Here is a 27,411-nt window from a genome sequence, read left to right on the forward strand (position 1 = left end):
TAAACGGTTGAGATTTTGTCGACACTTTTGGATGGTCCTGATTGCACCGACACATTTGTGTGGTCTAGAATGCACCACTATTTATATAAATAGGGGTGTTAGGGTTATGTGATAACACATCATTTTAACAAAATGCCTCTTCCTCAGTATTTGATTAAAGTATCTGTGTATTTCAATGGCCGCAACCCTGCTGTTCAAACCAAGATTCTAGATGACGCTGCATCTTTTGTCACCTTGAAAGAAACGTTGAATAGTTTGCTGCTTGATTCCGATAACAGAAGGGTGACAAAGATCGAGTTTCAGGAGGAATGGATTGATACAAATGGAAGGGTGAAATACAACTTAATCGAGTTGAAGAATGATGAAGATGTGAAGGCCATGTGGAAATCATTTCGCCGTAGGATAACAAAAGGTCCGATCGAATTGGATGTGCATATCCAAAGATACGTTGACGACATAATGAAGTGTCTGATTCATCCAGAGTTTTCCGGTTGTGCCTAGGTTTTCATGTTTCGGAGTAATGTTTATGCTTGTTTGTTGTTTGTCATTTGATGCACATGTTGTGGTGTTCGTATCATGCACCACCCGCTCCTCAGTAATTCCCTCATCAACCACAGTCACCTGATAACACGTAATTATATCGTATATTAGGCTCGATTATAACATAAATTGTTTCGTTATTTTACTATAATTATATTTTATCACGGTATTATGCTGGTATTTTCCTTTGTTTCAGGTATTATGTTTATGCAAGAAGCATTTGGCAAAAGAAGAAGAAATCGAGAAGAAATCGTATTAAAAAGGGCAAAAGAATCAAGTTGGAGGTATTGTAGTGAAGTGAGGTGCAAATAGAGGAATCCAAAGTGGAACATGCGAGGCCCAACCCACGTGAAGCTTAATCCCCCACGTCTCCAAGTGGGAGATGGCCGTCTCACCCTCCACAAAACAAGGGACGCACGTCCCCATCATCCAAGCCACGTCTCCAAGTGGGAGACGCCCGTCTCTAGGCCCACTACAAGGAGGAGACGTCCGTCTCCTAGGTCCAAGGGTGAAAGAGAGCCACGTCAAGCACTTGGGACGTCTGTCCCCATTTACTCCACTATCTTCTCCATTTCTTTCTCACACAAGGCGCACTTCTCCAACATTTTCCAAGTCAAACTGTTCCTAAATTCTCGGGGAAGAAAGAGGAAGACGTGAAGAAACAGTTACCATATTTTTCATTATAAAAAGAGGCTTCTACGAAGTGAAGAAGGATTGGACCATTCTTTAGTCCCAGCCACATTTTCTTTCGTCTAGTTTTCCTATTTTCAATTCCAGCATTACTTTTCTTGTATTGAAGCTTATTTCCATTTATTATTCTTTTTCTCTTTTCATAGTTTTAGGCAGATATTTATTTTCTCACAATAGCTTCTACACCGGAAACTATTGTGTAATTTTTACTAGATCTAACCTTACATTAGATCATAGTATTTTAATTCCTTGTTTTTATTATTTGATCGAAGAATTCTAAGAACAGATCCAACTGGCTTGTGGTGGAGTCTGCTCTATTTCAAGATTCAAGAATTAATTCAAGTTATACTTTCAGGTTTTTATTTATACTATTTATTTAATTTATAGTTTTATATTCCTTGCTTATAAATTATTGAATATGTCTAAATATATTAATTACGATTGTTTATGCATGTTTAATTTAATAAGTATGTCTGGCTAATTTTATTTAGATGTCGGTATGTAAATTAATCTAACCAAAGGGATCCGAAATAAATTGGCCTAAATAATATTTTATTAAAAATCCCTCGTTTTTGGTTTGTGTCTAATTTAATTTGCTAAAGTTCTAAAATCAACAGAGCGAGAGTTTGAGATTTTAGAACTGATAAAGGTTACGATCAACAGAGCGAGAGTTTGAGATTTTAGAACTGATAAAGGTTACGATCAACAGAGCGAGAGTTTGAGATCTTCAACTGGATAGTAGACATAGAACATTAGTTTAAAGGATGGAGAAAGCGTATTAAGACTAATTAGAATTTATTTATTTTCAAAAAGTGTTTTTACACCCGACACGGGACAGCGAGAGCGTACGTTAGGGAATACTGGCATTATCCGAGTCAACAGAGCGAGAGTTTGAGACTAGGAGATTTAAGTAGGTAACGTCTTCATGAAGCGAGAATTTTATTAAATATGATGTTTTCAAAAAGCGTTTCTAAATCTGGTGGGATGGCGAGAGCGTACACCATGAGTTAGGATCGTAGTCTTAATCAATAGAGCGAGAGTTTGAGAGGAGGACTTTTAAATGACATAGTTAGTAAAGGTTTTTGATTTAATAAGAATCTGGCCTATGGAACTTCGGATCACCTAAGTTAGACGAACTACATACCGATATCCGCGCATTTATATTTCATCTAGATTTAAGATTTTAGTTTCCCCATTTATAAACAACCCAAATATCATTAGCCTTAGCTTTACGTTATAACTTTAGATAACGGTAGATCGATTTATAGTCCCTGTGGATTCGATATCTTTTAAAACTACACGACACGACTGTGCACTTACAGTTATATATGATGATGAAGCACTTTGAGGAAACACAAAATGTAACGCTAACTCCCTTTGAAGAACCTCAAGAATCCCATAATTTTAACTTCGAAACATCAATGGAGGATTCCGACGAGACGCTAACTCACTCTAGATTAGAAGCCATGATGGAGCACTTTGTAGAGACACAAACCGCCCAAAACCAAGAGTTTATCAAACAAAATCTTCAAAACAACGAAACTCATAGGCAACTGACCACTATAGTAGAGTCCCTCGCGACTCACAACAAGGCATTAGAGACCCAAATCTCCTTGCTTAAACAAAAACCTCTAGGACCCTTACTTGAGGAGTATATGGACGCAACCAATAGTGAAGAACAAATCTAAAATCCTAAGGAGAGTGATAATGAGATTGAGGAGAGTGATAATGAGATTGAGGAGAGTGATAATGTGGTTGAGAAGAGTTCTAGTGAGAAAAGAGTGTAGATTGAGAAAAATCCACCAACACAAAGGGAGGTTGTAGAAGAAGTAGAGAAGGAAGCACCTATTGTTGTTCCTCTTCCCTATACCCCACCGATTCCTTTCCCGCAAAGTTTTATGGAAGCTAAGGTAGAATCACAATCCAAAACGTATGTGGAGGTATTGGAAAATATCCACACCGATGCACCTTTGTTTTAAGTCTTGCATAAAAAGAGAAAGTTAGAGGACCATGAAACTAGGGATATCGTTATTGTTAAGAGGGTAAGGTTAACCTTTGAGGTGGTGGATAATATCACTAAGCCCGAACTTGAAAAGCTGATGCCTAGGATTGATCCAGAACCACCACCACAATTTCAAAAGAATGAACCACCCCACAGAAGAAAGAAAAGAAAAGGTGAGGGATATGTGAGATGGCTTGATAAGTGGCCATGGAAAACAAGGTTTTCTAAAATTTCAACCGAGGAGTCATTCTCGAGAGAACCACCTTGAGTGCTTGCACTCTTAAGCCGTCGAGCTATTGACGTTAAACAAAGCGCTGCGTGGGAGGCAACCCACGGGTTTTTAATTTAATGTTTTCCTTTTATTGTGTGAACTTGCAGAAAGTAAAAGTATGGATCGCTTGTCACATCTCAACCATATCTAGGCGAAAAATATATAGATGATCATCTCAAAGATGAGCGGGTCTCCACGCACATTTCTACGAGTGTTGGTGCTGGTGGTGACACCGTTGATGAGCATGATAGGAGAAGATATTTCCTCCAGACGCGGAGTGGATTTGGTCGTGATGGAACGCCTGTAGCATCCATATAGGTTATGTCTTTCCTTTTCCATCTTATATCAAAACATTGAGGACAATGTTTGGTTTAAGTGTGGGGGAGGAACTTTACTGTTCTCATTTGTTGCTTTATTGTCTTCTAGTTGTGTTGTCGAGTCTTTGTTCGTGATTTTCAGTTGCTATTGAATTTCCCATGAAATTTAAAAATTTTAACCACCAACAAAAATTATTTGCTTTTTGATACATGGCATGCACACTCTGAAAGTATATAGGTCGTCACACTTTAGGCTTTGTTAGAAAGACTTGGAGATGTTTCAACAACATTGATACCGTCTTGACACCCTAAACCCCCTCATTATGTGATATCAATTTGAATGCCAATTATGTCGAGACCTTAGGCTCAAGTTTTCAAAGTAGCTCTTAAGTAGTTTATATTAGCAGTCAGCACCATCCTAAGCACAAACTACGTAGGGAGTCGATGAATATAAGTGAATGATCCTGTTTTTAATAAATAAATGATTTGATTGAAAAATAACCTTCTAAGTTAGGTGACCCTCACCTGGTCATTTAGCCCAACGGTTGTTAAGCCAATAAGGATTTAATAATAAGCACCAACTGTTGGTTGGCCTAGAGGTCACTGGTATTGGGCTTGGTAGGGTGGACTATGGTCCGATCCCCCGCAACTGCAGTTGGAAAAGATGGGGCTTCACCAGTTAAAAAAACCAGAACCCCGTGCTAAAGTAAAAGGATCATAGTCGCTAACTGATTTCCCATACTATGTGAGTGTACGTATAACGGGCTTAATGTGATTACGCTTGAATGAAAAGGAGCAAAAGAGAAACGAGAGATATAGGTTGAGTTATAATGGCATAATTCGAACTGGTCTGCATAAAGAGGGAGTCTCTGAAACATTGTGTCATTACGGTATCCTTGGTGTTGATATCTAGTACCTATCGATGTAACATTTGCCTAACACAAATATGATTAGGATTCGTGTCATGCCCTTGTTTCGAATCGAGCTTAATTATTTCTTTTTACCGTGTTGGCTGATTGCTTGAGGACAAGCAATGGTTTAAGTGTGGGGATGTTGATAACACGTAATTATATCGTATATTAGGCTCGATTATAACATAAATTGTTTCGTTATTTTACTATAATTATATTTTATCACGGTATTATGCTGGTATTTTCCTTTGTTTTAGGTATTATGTTTATGCAAGAAGCATTTGGCAAAAGAAGAAGAAATCGAGAAGAAATCGTATTAAAAAGGGCAAAAGAATCAAGTTGGAGGTACTGTAGTGAAGTGAGGTGCAAATAGAGGAATCCAAAGTGGAACATGCGAGGCCCAGCCCACGTGAAGCTGAAGTCCCCCACGTCTCCAAGTGGGAGACGACCGTCTCACCCTCCACAAAACAAGGGACGCACGTCCCCATCATCCAAGCCACGTCTCCAAGTGGGAGACGCCTGTCTCTAGGCCCACTAAAAGGAGGAGACGTCCGTCTCCTAGGTCCAAGGGTGAAAGAGAGCCACGTCAAGCACTTGGGACGTCCGTCCCCATTTACTCCACTATTTTCTCCATTTCTTTCTCATACAAGGCGCACGTCTCCAACACTTTCCAAGTTAAACTGTTCCTAAATTCTCAGGGAAGAAAGAGGAAGACGTGAAGAAGCAGTTACCATATTTTTCATTATAAAAAGAGGCTTCTACGAAGTGAAGAAGGGTTGGACCATGCTTTAGTCCCAGCCACATTTTCTTTCGTCTAGTTTTCCTATTTTCAATTCCAACATTACTTTTCCTGCATTGAAGCTTATTTCCATTTATTATTCTTTTTCTCTTTTCATAATTTTAGGCAGATATTTATTTTCTCACAATAGTTTCTACACCGGAAACTATTGTGTAATTTTTACTAGATCTAACCTTACGTTAGATCATAGTATTTTAATTCCTTGTTTTTATTATTTGATCGAAGAATTCTAAGAACAAATCCAACCGGCTTGTGGTGGAGTGTTCTCTATTTCAACATTCAAGAATTAATTCAAGTTATACTTTCAGGTTTTTATTTTTACTATTTATTTAATTTATAGTTTTATATTCCTTGCTTATAAATTATTGAATATGTCTAAATATATTAATTACGATTGTTTATGCATGTTTGATTTAATAAGTATGTCTGGCTAATTTTATTTAGATGTCGGTATGTAAATTAATCTAACCAAAGGGATCTGAAATAAATTGGCCTAAATAATGTTTTATTAAAATTCACTCGTTTCTGGTTTTGTGTCTAATTTAATTTGCTAAAGTTCTAAAATCAACAGAGCGAGAGTTTGAGATTTTAGAACTGATAAAGGTTACGATCAACAGAGCGAGAGTTTGAGATCTTCAACTGGATAGTAGACATAGAACATTAGTTTAAAGGATGGCGAAAGCGTATTAAGACTAATTAGAATTTATTTATTTTCAAAAAGTGTTTTTACACCCGACACGGGACAGCGAGAGCGTACGTTAGGGAATACTAGCATGATCCGAGTCAACAGAGCGAGAGTTTGAGACTAGGAGATTTAAGTAGGTAACATCTTCATGAAGCGAGCATTTTATTAAATATGATGTTTTCAAAAAGCGTTTCTAAATCTGGTGGGATGGCGAGAGCGTACATCATGAGTTAGGATCGTAGTCTTAATCAATAGAGTGAGAGTTTGAGAGGAGGACTTTTAAATGACATAGTTAGTAAAGGTTTTTGATTTAATAAGAATCTGGCCAATGGAACTTCGGATCACCTAAGTTTGACGAACTACATATCGATATCCGTGCATTTATATTTCATCTAGATTTAAGATTTTAGTTTCCCCATTTATAAACAACCCAAATATCATTAGCCTTAGCTTTACATAGTAACTTTAGATAATGGTAGATCGATTTATAGTCCTTGTGGATTCGATATCTTTTAAAACTACACGACACGACTGTGCACTTGCAGTTATCCCGACTAATAGACACGTAAAGTCGCGATCATCACCCGCTCCTCAACTCTAACCACCCCCTCATCAGCAACAGGTACCTGCTCCTCAACTCTAGGCACCCCCTCATCAGCAACCCCCTCCCCAGCAATAGCCGCCGACTCCTGAACAACAACCTCTGCAACCTCATCCTGCTGCATCTGCCCGTCCACAACAGTGGAAGCTCTACCACCCCGGCACCGAGGTGCACAGAACCTCCTACCTGCTCCTCAACTCTAGGCACCCCCTCATCGGCAACCTCTCCCCAGCAATAGCCACCGACTCCTAAACAACAATCTTTGCAACCTCATCCCACTACACTTGCCCGTCCACAGTAGTGGAAGCTCTACCACCTTGGCGCCGAGGTCCACGGAACCCCCTACCCGTATGCGCCTGCTCAGCCCTCCGTTTCTGGTTAGAACTGGTCGGAGCAACTCGTACAACACGTAAGACTGATGTACCAGCCTCATCAGCCGGAGCACGAGTCTCGGCTCTATCGATGGCCCGACCCGCAACAGTATCATCCCTGCCTCTAATCCTCACTGAAAAAATTAAAAAGTATAAGAAATATAGCATTTAACAAAAAAATAGAAATATCGGAAATTTCAAAATTTCCGGTACTGGAGAAAATACCGGAAATTTCAAATTTTACGGTATTTTTAAAAATTTATAAAGATATCTGAAATTTTGAAATTTTCGGTACAAAATACCGTAAATTTTAAAATTGCCGGTACAAGATACTTCACAATTTCCGGTAAAAAATACCAGAAACTTACTTGTTTTCGTGAAATTTCCGGTACACTGCTCAAATTTCTGATATCGTCCTAAAATTTGAAAAATAATTTTGGTTGGACATTTTGATTTTTTTCAATTATTTTATTTTGGAGGACGTCAGAGATAATTTGGGGATGGCAAGACAAAATCTCAATTATGAGTTTATTTAACGCATTTCGGTTTGTAAAGAAAAATAGGGTAAGCATTCCCTCTAAAATAAAATAAAATTATATTCCATGGCAAATGAAAACTCTACTACATATATCAAATAACTATAGTATATAAATTTAATTTTTATTTGTCATTTAAAAAATAGTTATGATAAAGTCAAATATTTGTAATTTTTATATGTTTTTAAAATAAATTCTAATTAAGTTTTTTTAAATAGAAAAAGTCATTTTAAATTTATTTTTATAAATTAAAAAATACTTAATTTTAACATTCAATAAATACATATTATTAAAAATTAAAATAAAGTCAAAATTATATAATTTTTTCAAAATATATATTTAAATTAGAGCTTAAAGGTAGTGTATTGTTAGTGTAAAATATTTTATACAGATAGTGCATCACAATCCTTAAAGAGAAATATTTTATATGTAATTTAAAGAAAAAGTTAAACTACTTTAACTTTTAGTGTATTTTCATTAAATTCTTTAAATAAATATGAATGGATTTGAACTAGAGTTGAATTCACGGTTGTTGTATTTTTCTATAATGTGATATTTTAAACAAATTATTGATACTTATAAATTAATAACCTTTTAATAAAAAAATATTATATTATTGAACAAGAAAATAATATATATATTTAATCCTTGGTTTATACTAATTAAAAAATAATTTTATACTAATTAAAAAATAATTTACTAAAATGTTGTATATACCTAAATTAACACTTAATATTATCTACTAGGGCCATTAATATATATTAATTCAGTCAAACATATATTCTTAATAACTAATATAATTTTATATATTGCAGTTAAGAAAATAATATAACTATATATTGATTAGAATAATGGAGTAATATAATATTAAATAATGTATATAACTCATTAACACTAATAATATATAATAATTAATTGACATATTTTATACTGTTATATATGGAAGGATGTCAAAAAAATCTTTGAATAATTTTTTCTATAATTATAAAAAACCAAAGGATTCAGTGAAACTGCAATATTCAGAATCATCATTGGTGTTTATGCACTTGGATTTGCAGTGATTTCATGCATCATGGTTCTGTGCTGCAAAGACTGTGGTGAAGGTGTAAGTGAACCTGTGAAATCCAAGAAAAAAGAAGCATCTTTGAAAGCAAAAACTTCTACAAGTCGAGAAAAAGACGACAAAATCGTCTTTTTTGCCGATTGTAATCATCTTGCATTTGATCTTGAGGACCTTCTGAGAGCTTCTGCTGAGGTATTTGGAAAGGGTGTTTTTGGTACAACATATAGAGCTGCTTTAGATGATGCAACCACTGTGGTAGTGAAGAGATTGAAAGATGTTGCTGTAGGGAAAAAGGAGTTTGAACAACACATGGAAGTTGTAGGTAAAATTAAGCATGAAAATGTGGATCCAATAAGAGCTTACTATTATTCAAAGAATGAGAAACTGGTTCTTTCTGATTATTATCAACAAGGCAGTGTTTCTTCCATGTTGCATGGTATGTTGTTGAATCTTTTCTCTTTAATCCATTTTTATTTTATTTTTTTGCAAATTCTTCACTTGCAAATTCTTCATTGTATGTGGTGCACATTTAGTGTATATATATTGAATCATTTTTCCGGTTCCATATTGAATTCCGTCCGATTGATAGGAGGGTCTTGTTATCATCTCAACCGCTCGATTATTGTTATCGGGTTTGGTCATGATAAACTAGTGATAAAAGGACCCTCGTGTCAATGGTAAGGGTCCTAATCTGATTCAATTAGTAGAAACTTCTTATCTTGATTTATTTTATCGATATTGCTACATACGAAAGTGGATAACGTAAGCATGGTTTTGCATTTAAATCATGAAGGCAAAAGAGGTGAAGGAAGCGGTTCTTCTCTAGACTGGGCTAGCCGATTAAGGATCGCGATCGGTACAGCAAGAGGCATTGCTCACATCCATGCTCAGCCAGGAAATCTAGTACATGGAAACATAAAAGCCTCAAACATTTTCCTCAACTCACAAGGATATGGTTGTGTAGCTGACATAGGTTTAGCAACATTGATGAGATCAGTACCTTTAGCAGACAGTAGAGTAACAGGATACCGCGCGCCAGAAGTAACCGACACGCGTAAAGCAACGCAGTCGTCTGATGTATACAGTTTTGGTGTCGTGTTACTTGAGCTTCTAACTGGGAAGTCACCTTTATATGCTTCAGATGGTGAACAAGTTGTTGACTTGGTTAGGTGGGTGAAATCTGTTGTGAAAGAGGAATGGACTGCAGAGGTTTTCGATGTGGAGCTTTGGAAGTATTCAAATGTAGAAGAAGAAATGGTGGGGATGCTGCATATTGGGATAACTTGTGCAGTAAAAAAGCCACATCAGAGACCACAAATGTCTGAAGTTGTGAAAATGATGGAAGGGATTTGTCCTGAGAAAAGATCAGAAGTTTCTACTCCAACTGTTTGTGCAACTTAAATACTTTTCTATTTCTTACTTATGTTTCAGTGAGATTATTTCAAATTGATTTGTGGAGTTTTTGTATTGGAATCCACAATCACTATGGAACCCAAGTTTTAAGAACATTTTTGAGTCAAAGTGTTTGTCTTGAGCTGCTGCAGACATACACTAATAAGTTTAAAATAATTGTTTTTTCACCCTTACGATTCTTCATTTCTGAAATAAATAACTCAATTAAAAACAACTAGCCTGGTAGGTAAAGAAGTTTAATCGATAAATGGACGACTTATATTGAATCTTGAAAAAATGCAGTAGAATTATTACTGGTACGCCAAGGGGGAAAGAACACTGGAATTTTTATTGAATCTCGTACCGTTTATGCAATCATGTGCATGGAATGGAAACGAATTGTACACACCATTGGAACAGAGTTTTACTAACTTTATTTGTATGACTAAAATAGAGACATTTTACTCTATACTTTCACAATTTTCCATCTACTTGACGACTTTGTAGTTAGAGGTAAACTGGTGAGTTTATTTATCCTGTGCGTTTAGTTTGTAAAGAGTAACAGGGTCGGCATTCCCTCTACTTAGTGATATAATTCCATCAAGTACCATCAATCCAAACAAACGTACAAGCCCTCCAATTTATATTCAACGAGAAAACAAAGAGGCTATAACATCAACATACTAGGTCATGTAAAACGATCTACTAAAACGACAACCCAAACAGGCTACACATGAAGGTAAAAATCACAGAACTTACATATTATTCCTAAAACTTTGATTTAATTCTATCATACACACAGCTTAAGCTGGTTTTAAGCTGAAAACTTACATCCCATATACATTTCTTTTCTTTTGAAACTTCTGATACTATTAACCTTGGGAAAGGGAAAGCTATGCCCAGAAGAACCTTTCCCACACAATCAATAAAAAATCATGTCCTGTACGTTTCTCCTACCAAGTTTACAGATATCATGGCGAAAATGCAAAATGAAATTCACTTCCTCAAAATTCTTGTTTTGACACCCCCTGAAATTTATTAAAACAGAAATAAAAGAAGCTTCAGAAAGTGTCGCAGAAAATACTATACACCACATAAAGGACAAAGCATGGAACGGAAAAGTAGATGATAATTCTCCGTCCACACTGACTAGACAAAAACTTTTGGGACATACCTTCAACTTCCTCAAATTCAATCTCCTTAACCAAGTCAGATTGTGCATTATACTCAAACCTACAAAGGAATTGCAAAACATGTCTTTAGTGATAGATTGAAACTCAAGAAAGTTTCATGTTAACTGTTTGTAACAATCTCAACAGAATTTACAAAAGTACATTTTGACAAAAACACCAATCAAACTAAGTGCAGCCCACTTAAAATGTAGGTTCAGGAAACATTAAAGTATGAACTCCATTATCATAATTCTAGTCATCTAATAGAATTCATGGCGTTAAGGGACGAGAGAATACAGCGGTGTTGGAGACATTTGCAACGCAGGAATATGCTACTATGTATCCAGGTGTCATTTTTACATATGGACCTACTTTTTGAATTTTATGACATCGGAGGTGGGATAGTGATTAGCGACATGCATTCTAAACAAGGATATTTGGGGATAAAAATGGATTATGTTTCCAAATGGAATTCAATACGAGTTTGAGAATGTAATGCTGGAGGATAAATAAGTCAGATATCTTTTAACAATTACTTGGAATTCCCGTTAGCAACCCACCCTCCGTAATTCTCACACATAACCAATAACTTTGAACTGATAAGAGAATCGTACCAGACAAAACCTTACAAGGCAGCGTATACGATGGACCATGAATAAACAATCCATCATTGCATATGGTGTTTTAAGCATTGGATATAATATATTTTTATTGGATATGGATATGACTTGTCAGTGGAAACCTATAACCGCATTACCTTTGGAAAATTGCTGATATGGTTCTAATCCGTTACTCATTCCATGAACATTGGGTGAGTGGTGCTTTTGACAAGACACGATGGTGTCTTAAGCATACATATTATGGAAGAAAACGCAATGTAGTGATTTTTGAATGGTCATATTAGCGACCTAAAGCGCACATAGAGGAAGGAAAAAGAAAAACAAGTCGTTCTGATATACAACACCCAAATGCATAATTTTAAAAGAAGGGAGGAGATGTGTGAGTTTATTGTTAGTTCCAACATCCCCGTCGATCAAAAAACCATCACCGAAAACCACAACAAGCTTCGCAAAAACCAACGCTTGCAATTTGCAAATTAGGCTAACTGGCTAAGGCGCTTCATTAGATCAGACCCCACTCCACACATCAACTAGCGGCTTTGTCACCTTTCCCAAATGAAAGAACCAACTTAACAATGGTTCCTATTTAACATTTGTGAATTTCAAATCCATATTCCGTTCCCTTCCTAACCCTAAAGCTTGAAATCCCCTAAACCTTGAAAACTCTTACTTAGAGCATTTATATATTTTGTGGTTCATTTTTCTCATAGGAAGGCAAAACTGGAGAGGAGCGGGAGAAGGGATCAGTAGATTTTGAAGCGGTAAGATGAAATATAGCAGATATGACGGTGGGAGATTTAGGCATGACTTGTGGGAATCGAAAGGATCTTTGTAAAGTAGAAAGGAAGATAACACTAAGGAAACAGGGTGAATGAAGAGATTATTTTGCTATTTTCTCCCTATTGCTATTGAGTATACCCAGTTGTGATAATAGTACACAGGTACACTATACTCAAAATATTCTGTACAAGCGCCCATTACAATCTTAAGATAGACAAAGATAAATAACCAGAAATTGTAAAATAACACGGCATATGACCTCCGAATTATATTCTACTTTCATACCGCAAACTCGAATTAGTAGCACATCCCAGAAGAATGCAACTCAACAAAGCAAACAGGTAACACAAGTTAACTTTCAAATGAAGGACTTCTAGAAAATTCAAGTGTTTGCTATTCCTAGAGTATATATTTGTACAAAAATAAAACAACTTCTAAAAAGTTATGCAAATATCCTTAACCAACCATAGCAAAAGTTTCAATGCAACACAACCATGTTTGTATATTCAAGACAAAGATACTCAAGTAAGTAAGCAACAAAGGATTAAACAACCATAATGTAGTAGAAACAGTTGTAATTGGAGTTACCTATTGGAAGAAACCACCTCAAGTTCATAATCAGAAGCTTTCCTAGTAGCTTCATTAAAAGCAGTAACAATTTCAATCTTCCTCGCACTCGCAACTAGTAAATCATACTCAGTCGGAATTATAACAGCCAAAAAATTATCATTTAGTTTACTTATACAGATCTTATCAACAGCTGCAAGTGCTATCCTTCGTTTAAGAGAATCAATCTCCGGGTCAACAATGTAAATGGCAAAATCAGTAATCAAAAGAATGCGGCTTTTCATCTTCCCTGAACTAGTAAACTTCAAAACTTTATCTGCAAATAGAACTTCCTGGTCCCCTGTAATAAAGCATAAAAATTTATTTCACAATAACCCTAAAATACATAATTATCCTTTCAGAATCGTTAACCCTAATCGATGATGAAATGAACAAATTGGGAATGAGGGTGAAATTAGGGTTAACCTTGTTTGTGCAAAATCTTGGTGAGAGAAGGGTGAGAAGAGAAGTTGATGTAATCTCTCTTGGTGAGTATTTCTTGATCGGCGGGTTGAACCGGAGAAGATTGTTCGCCGTCGATCTGGTCTGGCGCGTGCATCGTGCTCAACCGTTGGAAAACTCGACAGGGGAAGGAAGGGAAGGGTTACGAGTTATGAGGTGAGTTGAGATGAGCCAACTCGGTGAGGTTTGCGTGCAGGTGGAGCAGTGGACCCCTCCAGCTGGCTCTCGTTGATTTCATTTGCATTATTATGATGGTCCAGCTGGACCATGTCCATCATTTTTCTTTTTTTTCTTTTTCTTTTTTTAATCATCAAATTGGTCATACATTGAATTATTTTTTTCAATAATCAAATATTGAAAAAATATTCACAAATAATCACGTTTCGGATAAAATTACGCAAATAATCATGTTTTAGAAAACGTTATAAAGGAAACGTCAAATGAGATGGCATCACCTCTTAAATTTATAAGGAAGGCGTCAAATGAGATGACTCCTCAGTGCATGACTTTTTGACTTAGCCGTGTAAGATGGCGCCTCCTTTATAATTTTGTGAGGAGACGCCAATTGATTTGGCTCCTACATGCATTCATGTTTTCTATAATATTGTGAGGAGGAGCCATGAATTCAGACAACTTATGTGGCGTACGTGTTGTTGGTTTATCTGGTGTTTGTGTTCTTGTCTTAGTCTTTATGACATTCAATGTCTTGTTTGTGTTTGGTATGTTATAACAAATGTTCGTAATGAAAAATATTACGTTGAGATAATAAAAAAGTGCAGATATTGTGAATACAATTTTTATGTTGTCGAACTAGTAGCACGAGTGGGACAATTTTTTTTGCTGTGTCCGACCTGACGGCATAAACCACACTTTCTTTCTAGCTTGTCAAGGGAGTCCATTTCAGTTGTGATACGCTTGCTTTTAGGAAGACCCTTTTTAATCCTTCGCATTTGATCGTTGTGCCAAACTATTTCTCCTTCGTACGCAGGCCAATAATCCGGTTTTGCTACCACTGGAAAGTCATTGTTGTATACGTTGATAAAATAAATATGTATAGTTGGGGTTCCTCCGTTTTAGCCTATCTATACAAATCATTATGTAAAAATGCAACAAACGACACATGTACTTTTTGTGGATGCGCTTTCTTGCTCCAAGCATAGGGTTGGGGGAAAATGAAGTCTCTTAACCCCGTCAACCACAATCCGTTCATGTTACCCTACGCTTAAGACTATATCATAAATAATTCATTATTTCTCTCTTCGCTAAATAGATGTACATAATTAATTGTTTTTTTCATTCCTTTAGGTTGTGTACCGGGTATAGATTACAACAAGAATCCAAGAAGTAACGTGGCTCTATACCGTAATCTTTTGGATCACCTTGGCCGGATGGTGTACGCATTAACTCGAAACTTTTCTTCTTTTAACTTAGGCCTTTTTTAAGTTATCATTATTCTAATTTAATTTTATCCGGATACCATATTTGGGTTTGGACCATGAACCCAACATCGATGATGCATTAGTTTGGATTGCAACTACTGCAATTATACGGTTCAACGTCGTGTAGATGCACTAAAGCGGCCATGTCAAGATGCAGTTCGGAATGCATCAAGAAATACCGTGCGCTCTAACTTGTTTAGAACCTTGGCATCTCAAAAGGGTCGACGGCCAATGAGGTATTAATTGGAAAGAATTCGCTCCGAAATGGTGTAAGATGTGATAAGCAAATATATAAATTTTTATAAAACTAAATACTGACTAAATATATATTTTTAAATAATACAAGATCTAAACATATTAAAAAGCAACATTAGTATATAAATAATACTAATATAACTAAATAATTAGTAGGATAATGTCATTAGTTGATAATTAAGTGTACCACCAAGACAATTTGTGAAACGCACTTAGAGATGTATATAATAATATTTTTTTAAAACAAACTTTCTCCTTTAAATGGGCCAAAACCCAAATTGGATCCATGTGATTTTTATACCAAAATGCACCCTTCTATTTTGAATTAAAAACTAAAGAAAGATGACTCATCTTTTTAGAAGTGGGCTTAACAATTAAAATGTTAAACCCAATAACATCCTTATTTTTGAATATATCTCTTATAAATTAATAGTAAATAAAAGGGAAAAGCAATAACATGCTTTAACTAAAATAAACGATTGTTTAAAATAATAGGGCAAATTTTGGGCTATGACACCGCTATGTCTGCTTCAACAGTGAGGCGATGCATTAATTTCCTCTCATGTTGCCCCTTATGGCCCCCTTACAAATATACTAGTACAATTATATTAACCAAACAAGGTTTTCATCCTATAAGGAAAAATTTGTTGCTGCATGGACTAAGAAAGTCACTCACTTAGGAAACACGAAAACAAACAAATACATTTTTTACATGAGTTTAATTTTATTACACAAATATTAATCAGTTTTTATATATTTCTCTAATATTATTTTATAGGGTTGAGTTTTCTCATTAGAGACTCAAAAAATGTTAAAGTACAGTAAAAGAGATCTACGCAGAAGCTAGGGCGCAATCAACATCCCGTTTAAGCTGCAACTAGGTGCAATTAGAGTATCATTTCAAAAACGTGTTGTGAACATTGAGCATCAACATAACACTCCTTTTTATTCAAGATTGCATGGTTTCGCCTCAAGACAGTGTAAACATGACATTGTGAAAGAGTTTGAACATGTGAAAAGAGTTGATGTTATGTTGCTATGTTATGATATTTTAATTGCAATAACACTAAATAAAGTAACACAACAACACCAAATAAAGTCACACAACAACAAAATAGTGTCATAGAGCCAACAAATAATGTAAAGAAACAAAAATAAGCAATCATAATAAAAAATCTAAACTGGTCTACCAAAGATAATGTTTGATATATGTGATGTCAAAGCATAAACCTTGAAATTCAAGTTTACCAAACCCATGAGGTTATTAGAAAGAAGAGCTATCATAAGCAGCTGATTTTGATCAGTCATACCAAGTGGTGGAGGAGGCGGTGAAATGTCATATGAATATCCTCCAACAGACAAATATCCAACAACATTTGTAGGCTCATTTGAGCCAGAACGGATGATGACATGGTGTGATACTCTATAGTTTCACTCTAAGTAACCATCCAGACATTGTCTAGGAAAAGATACAACTACAACATTTTATCTAATCATATTGTCATTACTCACCATGTTAGCACGAAACCATTTATCAACGCTAGATGGTAAAGAGGGACTGGTTAAGGCATACCCTTGACATAACCAAAATAGAGGAGACACCTCTCAAATAAATAAGCAGCAATAATACTCTCCCATTGCATATAACCTAAAAATTGTGCAGTGTCTTCAAACTTCCGATGCACTCTATAGTCAGTGTACGGTATCTAGATGACATCATATAGGGTCGGAGCATTGATCCTCCGTGTGTACTCCTAAAGGACGCCTGTATGAGAATTCTTGGAGCCCCATCTTGTGACTCGTGGAGAGCCATCTATGATAGAACCTCAATCACATCTGTCACAAATGGACGAAAAATTCTTGTATATCCAATACTGCAGTAAAACTTAGAATTTAAACATAACAAGTTAAACATAATAAATACATACAAATAAAGCATAATAACTATTTATATCTAAAATAGGCTCATATAACTGACAAGTTGCCTCATCTCAAATGTAGTCGCCTCTCTGATAGCATAATAGAGTAGCGTCGAAACAATACAACCCCATGCCCAATTATGAAATCCAATATCAACAGACTGTCGCATCAATGTAGACATGAGACTTATCTGCTAAAATAGTGCATTCAACGAGATGTAACACGTATACCTTGATGACCTTCTAATACATAGATTGCTCCACCAATGACACATAAGTTTTCCATAAGCAAGTGAGACAAAAATGAGCACCCCATTAAACCTAAACTCCTCCAATATCATCCTTATTGTAACCCAAGCATATCTCTATATTCATAGTTGCAAGTTCGACGATAATTAGAATCCTCGGCAGCAATGGTCTCTACCACCATCTTGTAGCCTAATAATAACCATTAGATTAGTTTTTTAATTAGTCTATAAAAAAACTAAATAAGCCTTAATTAATTCAAAAAAAGAATTTATTATTTAGATTGAAATGCAACTTCTATTACAAAATTGAAATAAAATCTTTCAGTTATCCTAAATCCACCTCATCTGTTTTCAATCTCTCTAAAAATATGTATTTAGATTTTTAAATTAATTTAAAATTTCTTCAAATTTTAATACCTTTAAACTTTTCATTTTCAAATTTTTTTCTCAATTTTTAGTAAAAGTTCAATTTGCACATTTTAAGTGATTCTTTTACTAACATTGATCTTACCGGGATCAAACGATCGTCATGGCCTACAAACTGGATTGTGTCGGTCCAAAGAAGAGAAGGGAGTGTATCTGCAAGACACTCTGATGTCAAAGTGAGGTTCATAGTGAGAAATAAGTATGAAGTAGAGTGAAATTGAATACCTGACCCTCTTATGAAAGAAGGTATTTATAGTGCCCCCAAGCACTGGGCCAAACTCTTCTGTTTTGGGCTGAATTCTCAGACCCAAAACAAAGGACTGCTAGAATCCTACGTGGATAGGGCAAGGTCAACATGTATCCTTCATCCTGAGTCAACCGCCCGTGGACCTCGGAGGAGGAGGACCAGTTCTTTTGAAAGACAGTTGGCCAGAGGGACACATGGATGTGGCGTTCCCAACAACTATAATCGTTCGGATCGTTCCGTTGGGCCTCTAGCAGCTTTGCTGGACTAGGCCCTGCCCGACGATGGACCAACCACAAGCCCTAAACATTTAGAATTTAACATATCACAATAATAAAAATTCAAAATTTAATAATCAAAATATAAGATAAATATAATATAAAATTTTATTAATGGTATGTTATAAAAAAAGTATTAAGAAAGCAATTAAATATTAAATTATAAGATTATAAAATAAATATATAACTTTATTAATTATATGTCATAAAAAATCATTACAAAATGTAATGCAAAATTTTATTTAAAAAATCTGAATAAATTAATATCATAAAATTTAAATTAAAAAAATTGAAAATGAAAAGTTTAAAGTTATTAAAATTTGAAGAAATTTTTAAGTAATTTAAAAATATAAATACATATTTTTAGAGAGATTGAATACATATGAGGTGGATTTAGAATAACTGAAAGATTTTATTTCAATTTTGTAATACAATTTGCATTTCAATCTAAATAATAATTTCTTTTTTTGGAATTAATTAAGACTTATTTCAGTTTTTTATAGACTAATTAAGACCATTGTTGCCGAGGATCCTAATTGGTTCCATGGTCATCAACATAGTGATGAAAAAATTACTTGCAAATGGAAGATGGAATAGGCTTGAGATACAGGGGTGCTATAATTAATATGAAGGGATGCCACATGTTGTTGAAAATTTCCCCTTTAAACAAAATTGTAACCAAAAAATAAGAAAAAAAGAAATGATAGTCCAATAGAGCATTTTGTAAGAAAACATATGGGCTTGAAAAGCCCATCACGGATGAAAATGTACAAGACTATAGGACTACTATTCACAGATTTTTATCATATATTTATGAGAAAATACTACAAAATTAGTACAAAACACAACATACATTAATGTGTAAGACTTTATAGTTAAGTTTTCTCATGACATAACAAGCCGTTTAAAATGTGCTTGAAATATATGATAAGAAGTAAATAAGAACTCGTTTACGTACACTTTCAGTAACAAAGTCATTTACTTCTGAACTACAACAATGCATGCCTCAGGTTTGATAAGTAAAAAGCTGAGCCATCATCCAAAAACATTACTAAACTTAAAACCATGCACCAAAATTTCTGCAAAAAATTGGTGAATATTAAATGCTTCTTTCTCAGTTACATATTTAATTTACTTTAGCCTTGTTTGCTAGGTAGTAAAAACATACTCTATTTTTTGAGTAGGTACCTTTTGAGTAAATATTAAAAACAAACCTATTTTAATGAACTACCGTAATTATTAATTATTATCTATTTGGTTCTTTTATTATGTTGCACAAAATTGGTTGACTAGCAATAGCTATCTAGGCCAACTTGCATGGGGGACAATACCATTATTTTATATACGAATAGGGAACCGTTAATGCTCCTAATTTCCAAACGACTATGAACCTAAAAAATTATGTTTTTTTTTATAATAATTATAATATATGCAATAATCAAATATTGCATCTGTAATTGGCCACACAACACTCTCATGGGCCGTTTTCTGCATTAACTCTTCACAACAATCACTGTACAACTCCTATAGAGTTCAGTTATTTAAACATGATGAGATCTTCACCACCATGCCAAGAGCAAAAATACGTTTGTTGTTGTTTTGGTCTAACAACTTGTGTGTTTTATATAATTGTTTTTGATACACAACATCTCTCATTTTTGTAGTTTTTATAATGGGAAATAGCTAAATTGATTCCATAATTGAACTGTTCTTATATATGTTCGAATGTTTGCAACACTATATATAATAAGTTGATTTCAATATCATGGATATGTATAAGTAGATATGATTATATGTTTCTTCCATTCTATGTGTTATGGCATCATATATAATTTTTATATTAAATTTAACTCATTTTTATAAAACCGGCTTATAAAATTTCTCTAATACTAATTTTAGGTTCAACAATATTCAAACATCGTTCACACTCAAATTCAATACCTTAAGTTATTAATGAGAGACTAAAGAGGTTTCACAATTATTGGTATACTATACAATAGGAAAAGTAACTACAACATGTCATAGATGATCGGTTGACCGACTCTTTGTATTCAAAATTCTTTTGATTATAATAATCATATAAAGTGTCTTGTTGATATTTCATTTGCATGATGTTCTTAACTTAATTCAGGAAATTTTGGACTCATAAACCAAGCTGATTTCTTTATACAAGATAATATATGAATCATTCTATTTGACTCATTTCAGTCGTGACAAGGTTGTTTTATAAATAATTTATTTTAGAACGAGACACAAATCAAAATATTTTCTCTCAAATTCTATTACATTTGTTAAACGTATAATACATGATAACACATATTGATTAATGGTTGTTTGACATTTTTGGGGCTTGTTGTGAGGTTGAGAGTTAGCTCGTGCATATGTGATAAGCTTTGTATGCGTGTATTTTTGTATTGGAGTTAGGTTAGTCCTATCACCCATGATGTTGGGGCATTTATAGCTGTATTGGGTTTGAATATGAGGATTCCTTGGAAATAGTAACCACTAAGAGAATGTAAAATAGATCTCCTAGTATTCAGAGGAGCGTGATCCACTTTTCACACGACTTCATTCACGTCATTACAGGTTTAGGACACGTAACTCCCCAATTCCCACCTCAGGCGATTTATCTCATAGAAAAGTAGCATATGTAATAGAAATAAGATACATCTAATAAAAGAAAATTGAATTGATCACTACTATGGATAACATATTTCATAAGGGTTGTGAAAGAAATATAACCACAATTGAGGGTCCGTGGTAAAGTAGCGTGTGGTTGTAAGTGGGCTACTTACAACCACGATCTACATGTCGTGGTAATAAGCTGACAAGCGCGCTACATATCACCACATTTGTAATAAACGAACGTAGTGAAATAATTTAAGGTCTTGGGTTCGATCCAACAATGTAATTTTGGGAGTTTTAAATTTGGATAGTGCGCTTACACATAACCACAGTTGAAAGAACCAACCGTGTGGTGAAATGATTTGTTTTTTTTAATTTTTTTTTTACAGAATTATTAAATTTTTAAACTGTATTTTTTGAATCGTAAATAAAGCAAAAACAACAAACAAACCATTTGTAAACCACACATTTAGCTGACAACTAAAATGACTAAAAATTATATTAAATCAAAACCAAAAATTGTATTAGGTATCAAAAGTTGTATATTACATCAAAACTCATATGTAAAAAACAACATACGATCTACGTATTATTACATTAAATAATATCTACAACGTGAAGAATGTGTCTTGTCTCTTGGTGTCTTTAAACACCTATAATTTAAAATAATAATAATACTTGTTAGTAAATAATCTTAGAAATTATAACAAACAACAAATTATGAATATACAATAAAAACATATTTACTTGTTAATTTTTTCGTATGCCATCTTCATGATCATTACGAATATCACGCACATCATCTCTATCGACTTCTTCATATGAAGTAGGCACTTGTGTTGCGTAAGAAAGAGTCTAAGGAATAACAAAACTTAAATCATGATTTTCATCACTATGACGAATGTGTTTTCTTTGGAGAACAATTGACCATTTTTTCCAGAAGTGTCAGTCACATAACACACTTGTTTTGCTTGGGTAGCCTTGATGAATGATTCGATCATATAAGTTGGCTTGCCAAGGTCAATCTCTGTGAATCATAACTCATTAGTTTGTACACCAATGTTATTTCCAACCCTCTCACATTTAAATAAAGGCACTTTGAATTAAAACATAATCAACCTCCCAAATCTCCTAAATAACCCCAAAGTACACTATAGATGCCAATATAAGATTCTTATCTTTCGAACTCGAGAAATACATGGATTCGGCCTTAACCATAACCCCTATACTTTTCATTGTAGTACGATCATCTTTTGATTTTGTATAAAAGGAAAAATTACTAATGTCATATGTAGTCCAAGTTACTCCATTACATTTTGGCAAGTATGACATCCATTTAATTGTCTCAGATGCATTATCATCATTTGAAATATTTTCATTAAATCAACTTATAAAATTCTTATTATGCTCTTTCAACAACCACTTGTCACTCATTCAGGGACATTTTTTCCTGATAAGTCTTTTGTGAGTATATAAGTAATATTCAACTTCGTCAACATTATTCAATATATACAAATGTGCTTGAAGAACTATATTCTGAGGAAATGAAATAGCATGTAAATCTTGATTAGCTCTACCTCCATATCTATCACCATGACGATACTTTGGAATTCTTATAGACTCTTATTCCGACAAATAGTTTGAACAAAATTCATCAGCTTGTTTTGTGATGTACCTTTCAACGATCGAAGCTTTCGGTCGATGATGATTCTTCGTATATCCTTTAAAGATCTTTATGTGTTGCTCTATTGGATACATCCACCTTAAATAAACAGGACTACACAACCTGATTTCTCTGACTAGATGAACAACTAAATGCATAATGTGAAAAAATGACAGAGGAAAATACATCTCCAATTGACACAAGATTATTGCAGCCACATCTTCTAATTTATTTAAGTTGTTAAAATCAAGAACTTTATTACATATATAATTGAATAATAAAAAAAATCTAGTTATAAATACTTTTACATTTTTTAGTAGGATGCCACGGATAGCCATTGATAGTAAGTTTTTGCATCAAGACATGAAAATAATAAGATTTTAAGCCAATTAACTTGAGATCTTTCATTGATACAAGTTTCTTGAGGTTTGACGAGTAACATTGCAAAATTTTAATACCATGCAAACACTCGCATACAATTTTCTTTTCCTTTTTAGATAGAGTGTGACATGCCTGAGGCAAATAAGTTCTTTTTCCCCTTTCTTCCAGAGCCAACTGTTATCGTATACCCATCTCCACCATATCTAGACAGGAATTCTTACTATCTTTAGTCTTGCCTAGAATGTATAGAAGTATTCCAATAAAACTATCACCCACATTTTTCTTCACATGCATCACATCAAGACAATGTCTTACATCAAGGCTAGACCAATATGGAAGATTAAAGAACACCGATCTTTTTTCCAAATATTTCTTTCGTAGGGCCCTTTTGTTATCTTTTCAAAGACAACAGTAAGGTGTTATTGTCATTGATAAAATTTGTCCCCAGTTAAAGCTTTATGAGCGATTTCAAACTCCCGCTCTCTGTTAAAAGCCTTATGCAATCCATGATAAGGATGATTCGGGTTTAGAAATTTTTGATGTCCGAGGTAAACGGTATTTTTTCTAAACTGAAGTTGGTATAAACAAGTATTAGATTCACATGTAAGTCTCGTTTTATATTCATTGACACTGTATCTAACCAAATTACTATATGCACGAAATTCGTTGATTGTGCAAAATAATATGACACACATCTTAAACTTTTCACCTGAATACGCAGCATCAACGTAAACGCCTTCCTCTCACAACAGTCTTAAATATTCAATTAATGGACTTAGGTAAACATCTATGTCGTTTTCAGATTGTTTTGGTATGAAAATCATCATGCGCTTCATGTACAACAAAAGATATAGGTTGTAAATCGTGAAAAGAACAAACCACAAAGCATGGTTAGTACTCAGATTATCAAAGGGGTTCATTTCATCTGTGGCAAATCCAAACCTAAGGTTTCTTGGCTCAAGGCTAAAATCCAGAAACAACAAATTAATTTTCTTCCATTGCAAAAAATCAACTACATGACGAATGTTTCCATCATATTTTCTTTCATCTACATGCCATCTAATATTTTAGATGCCATCTCATATTTTTGTGTGTCAATAACTCCTTTCTCATACACAGTACCTAATCTATCAGCTTTCATCCAACTAAGATCCATAATATATTTGAAAATTTATATCAAAAACTTGTAGAATCATTTAACAATACAACAACACAACAAGTTATAAAACAATCTTCATCTTCATATCATTCAATCACAACAATATATAACATTTTCAACAACATAAAAAAAAATCTCAATATCACTCGATCACAACAATACAAATGATACACTAATGCTACACACAACATACTAATATTGTTACACAACAACATTCACACAACATTCTCAGATACTAATATGTTGCATACACATATATTCAACAACACTCGCACATATATACAACCTTCATTCACATAAAATACTAGAGATTGTTACACACACTACATATAAATATGGTTTTTTTAATCAATTTTTATTCACCACAATGTAACATTTAACAACACCAAAACCTAAAACTCAACATAAATGGTGATAAAGGTGATGAAATAGATGACGTTCCGTAAATTAAAGAAGAGGTTGTGATCAAGAAACACCCTTTGTGTGCGCTGGTCCTTCATGTATTGTAAGAACATGAAGTTTGGATGTTCCAAGAAATGAATGGTGATAAAGGTGATCAAGTTTGAAAGTATATTTTTCTATCGCTTTCATTTGTATTCTTCACTAGGGTACTGTGTTCTGAAGGAAATAAACTAAATCTGATATGTTTTAATTTTAAATAAATACATTTCATCACAGTTGAAAAGATGAACCGTATTGAAACATATTAATCTTAGGTGACATATAATCACATTTGGCAAATACAACCGTGGTGAAATTATTTTTAATTTTTATATAAATATAGAAATTAATGGACACACTCTTTGTTATATAGAAAAAATATTGATACTGAGTTTCGAAGCCAATAAGCATTAACATATCACCACGGTTAATATATTTAAAAAAAATAATAAAAAAATATAGGCGGAAAAATAAGAGCTATTACTTTGGTTGATTGATTAACTGAGATTAAAACATATTACGATAGATATATTTTATAATAATTGATAAAGAGGCGACTAAAAAATTCCCACGTCGTCTCATAAGACCTTCACAAAAGTAAGTATAACGATACACCTTTTAATTTATTTTTTTAACTCTCACATCTATTCCCTTCTAAACTATAAAATAGAGTCTTAAAAATTAATAATTTAAAACTTTTATATTCTAATTATATTAGACACATCAAAAGAATTTTGAAATTAAAGAATTTTAAAACTATATTAGTGCTCTACGAATAAATTAAAATTGTATAATAATATTTTAAGTACAAAAGTCTTATTTTCACATTTTCCTCCACTATGTACGTTATTTCCATTGGTCTCAAATGATGCAACAATTTACAACATAAATGATTCAAAATTGGGAGCAATAATATTCTATTACTCTCACAATTTTTATTTATTTAGTCAACATCAATGATTCACACACCCTTGGAGAGACACTTTGGAGAGGCAATATACAAATATACAAACAAAAATACAATCAGATCTATTCAATTTTATTTGAACTTATCTTTTTCTTTTTTAATTATTATTTGAATTTATCTTACCAAATAATCTTTAGCATATTTTTGGAATCAATATTTGGATTTTGTTGATTATTTATAACGTGTACATATAAAAAGGTTTTTTTCTAAACTTCTAACCAACAATAAACTAGTATATATCAATAAAAAGTTTGAGTTAAATTATAATCATTGTCTTGTAATTAGCAATCCACCAATAAGATAATCCTCATTTTTCTTCTACCCCTAAACTTATAGATCAAACCCAAGTCTAGTACAAAATTAAATTCGGTTATACTGCATCATAAAAATGACTATAATTGGTAAACAATACAATCAACCTTATAGAAGAACATAAAAAGTTGAAGTTAATTTTCACTGGAATTTCTTCATTTTTATATAGAGAATTTTGACTACATTGAGTTTTGCAATAGGAGAAAAAGTCTACAAATAATCTATGCCATAGATTTGAGTAAATCTTTTGACAACCACGAGCTTTGTATTTTTCGATAGTCAAGTACTTGACAAAAAAGGTCTCATTCTACTACATATTATTCCGGTTGAAGAATTGAACCAAGTGATGCAACCATTGAACCTACACTACAAGAAAATCATCCTCAAGTGACGTGATTTTATGGCGATGTAGCATATTAGAGTTTGACCTAACTCATCCTTACAAAACCGGTTGGTAAGGTGAGGAGTGTCCCTCTATATATATTCTTTGAAAGCTCTATCTCTAGCCAATGTGGGAGGATCTTCCTAATACACCCCCTCACGCCCAGCACTCTTTTGGGCTTGGTGCGTGGATATTAATGGTGGGCGGCCCATGGTCCGATCGATAGGCTCTGATACCATATTAGAGTTTGACCTAACTCATCCTTACAAAACCGGTTGGTAAGGTGAGGAGTGTCCCTCTATATATATTCTTTGAAAGCTCTATCTCTAGCCAATGTGGGAGGATCTTCCTAATATAGCAAAAAAGGTTTATTGCAATGTATTTATCACGTTACTATATATTTTAAATAATAAAATATTAGAAATCAGGTTATTATCACATGGAGAAAGTTTGAAATTTTAAAAAAAAATTGTGGCGTGGAAAACACGCCGCAACATCCTTTTTATAATATTTAAAATAAAATAAAAAAAACATTGGGTTTTGAAAGGGAGAATTTGAAAATTTCAAAAATTCAGTTGTGGCGTGTAAAACATCGCAAACAACATTTCAAAAATCAAACAATTGAGAGAGAAAGTATGACTGGAAGAATTGATGGGGTTACAGGTTGACAGATAACTTTTAGGTAGTGACACGTTATTCACGTCGCAACGCTTATGAACGTTCTGACTAGGAGTGCTCATTGGTTCGGAAAAATCCGAATCAAACCGGAATCCAAACCAGACCATAGTGTTTGCTTCAGACACTTTTTTAATTTGGACAAAAATCGAATCAAACCAACAAAATCCTATGTTAAT

At 33.9% G+C, this 27,411-nt stretch overlaps 2 protein-coding genes across 2 annotated transcripts; one reads left to right on the forward strand and one right to left on the reverse strand.

Moving 5' to 3' along the window:
• Window positions 1-8,780: 8,780 nt before the first annotated feature.
• Window positions 8,781-10,361, forward strand: LOC131622575 (probable inactive receptor kinase At4g23740). Its single transcript, XM_058893613.1, has 2 exons — window positions 8,781-9,222; window positions 9,580-10,361. Exons 1-2 carry the CDS (start codon window positions 8,796-8,798, stop codon window positions 10,185-10,187), a joined length of 1,035 nt encoding a protein of 344 aa, XP_058749596.1. The 5' UTR covers window positions 8,781-8,795; the 3' UTR covers window positions 10,188-10,361.
• Window positions 10,362-10,912: 551 nt separating this feature from the next.
• Window positions 10,913-14,038, reverse strand: LOC131622574 (uncharacterized). The gene is made up of 4 exons (XM_058893612.1): window positions 13,783-14,038; window positions 13,339-13,657; window positions 11,353-11,411; window positions 10,913-11,206 (listed from the first exon to the last, which is right to left on the reverse strand). Exons 1-4 carry the CDS (start codon window positions 13,913-13,915, stop codon window positions 11,175-11,177), a joined length of 543 nt encoding a protein of 180 aa, XP_058749595.1. The 5' UTR covers window positions 13,916-14,038; the 3' UTR covers window positions 10,913-11,174.
• Between the last annotated feature and the right edge of the window lie 13,373 nt (window positions 14,039-27,411).

The sequence above is a fragment of the Vicia villosa genome, unplaced genomic scaffold (assembly GCF_029867415.1).
Source record: "Vicia villosa cultivar HV-30 ecotype Madison, WI unplaced genomic scaffold, Vvil1.0 ctg.000032F_1_1_3, whole genome shotgun sequence".
Taxonomy (NCBI): domain Eukaryota; kingdom Viridiplantae; phylum Streptophyta; class Magnoliopsida; order Fabales; family Fabaceae; genus Vicia; species Vicia villosa.

Coding starts and splice junctions, on each gene's coding strand:
- LOC131622574 (XM_058893612.1), bottom strand. CDS start 13,915: ATGCACGCGCCAGACCAGATCGACGGCGAACAATCTTCTCCGGTTCAA. Junction 13,658..13,782: donor CAAGATTTTGCACAAACAAG/GTTAACCCTAAT, acceptor GCTTTATTACAG/GGGACCAGGAAGTTCTATTT. Junction 11,412..13,338: donor GAGGTGGTTTCTTCCAATAG/GTAACTCCAATT, acceptor ATTCCTTTGTAG/GTTTGAGTATAATGCACAAT.
- LOC131622575 (XM_058893613.1), top strand. CDS start 8,796: ATGGTTCTGTGCTGCAAAGACTGTGGTGAAGGTGTAAGTGAACCTGTG. Junction 9,223..9,579: donor TGTTTCTTCCATGTTGCATG/GTATGTTGTTGA, acceptor TAAATCATGAAG/GCAAAAGAGGTGAAGGAAGC.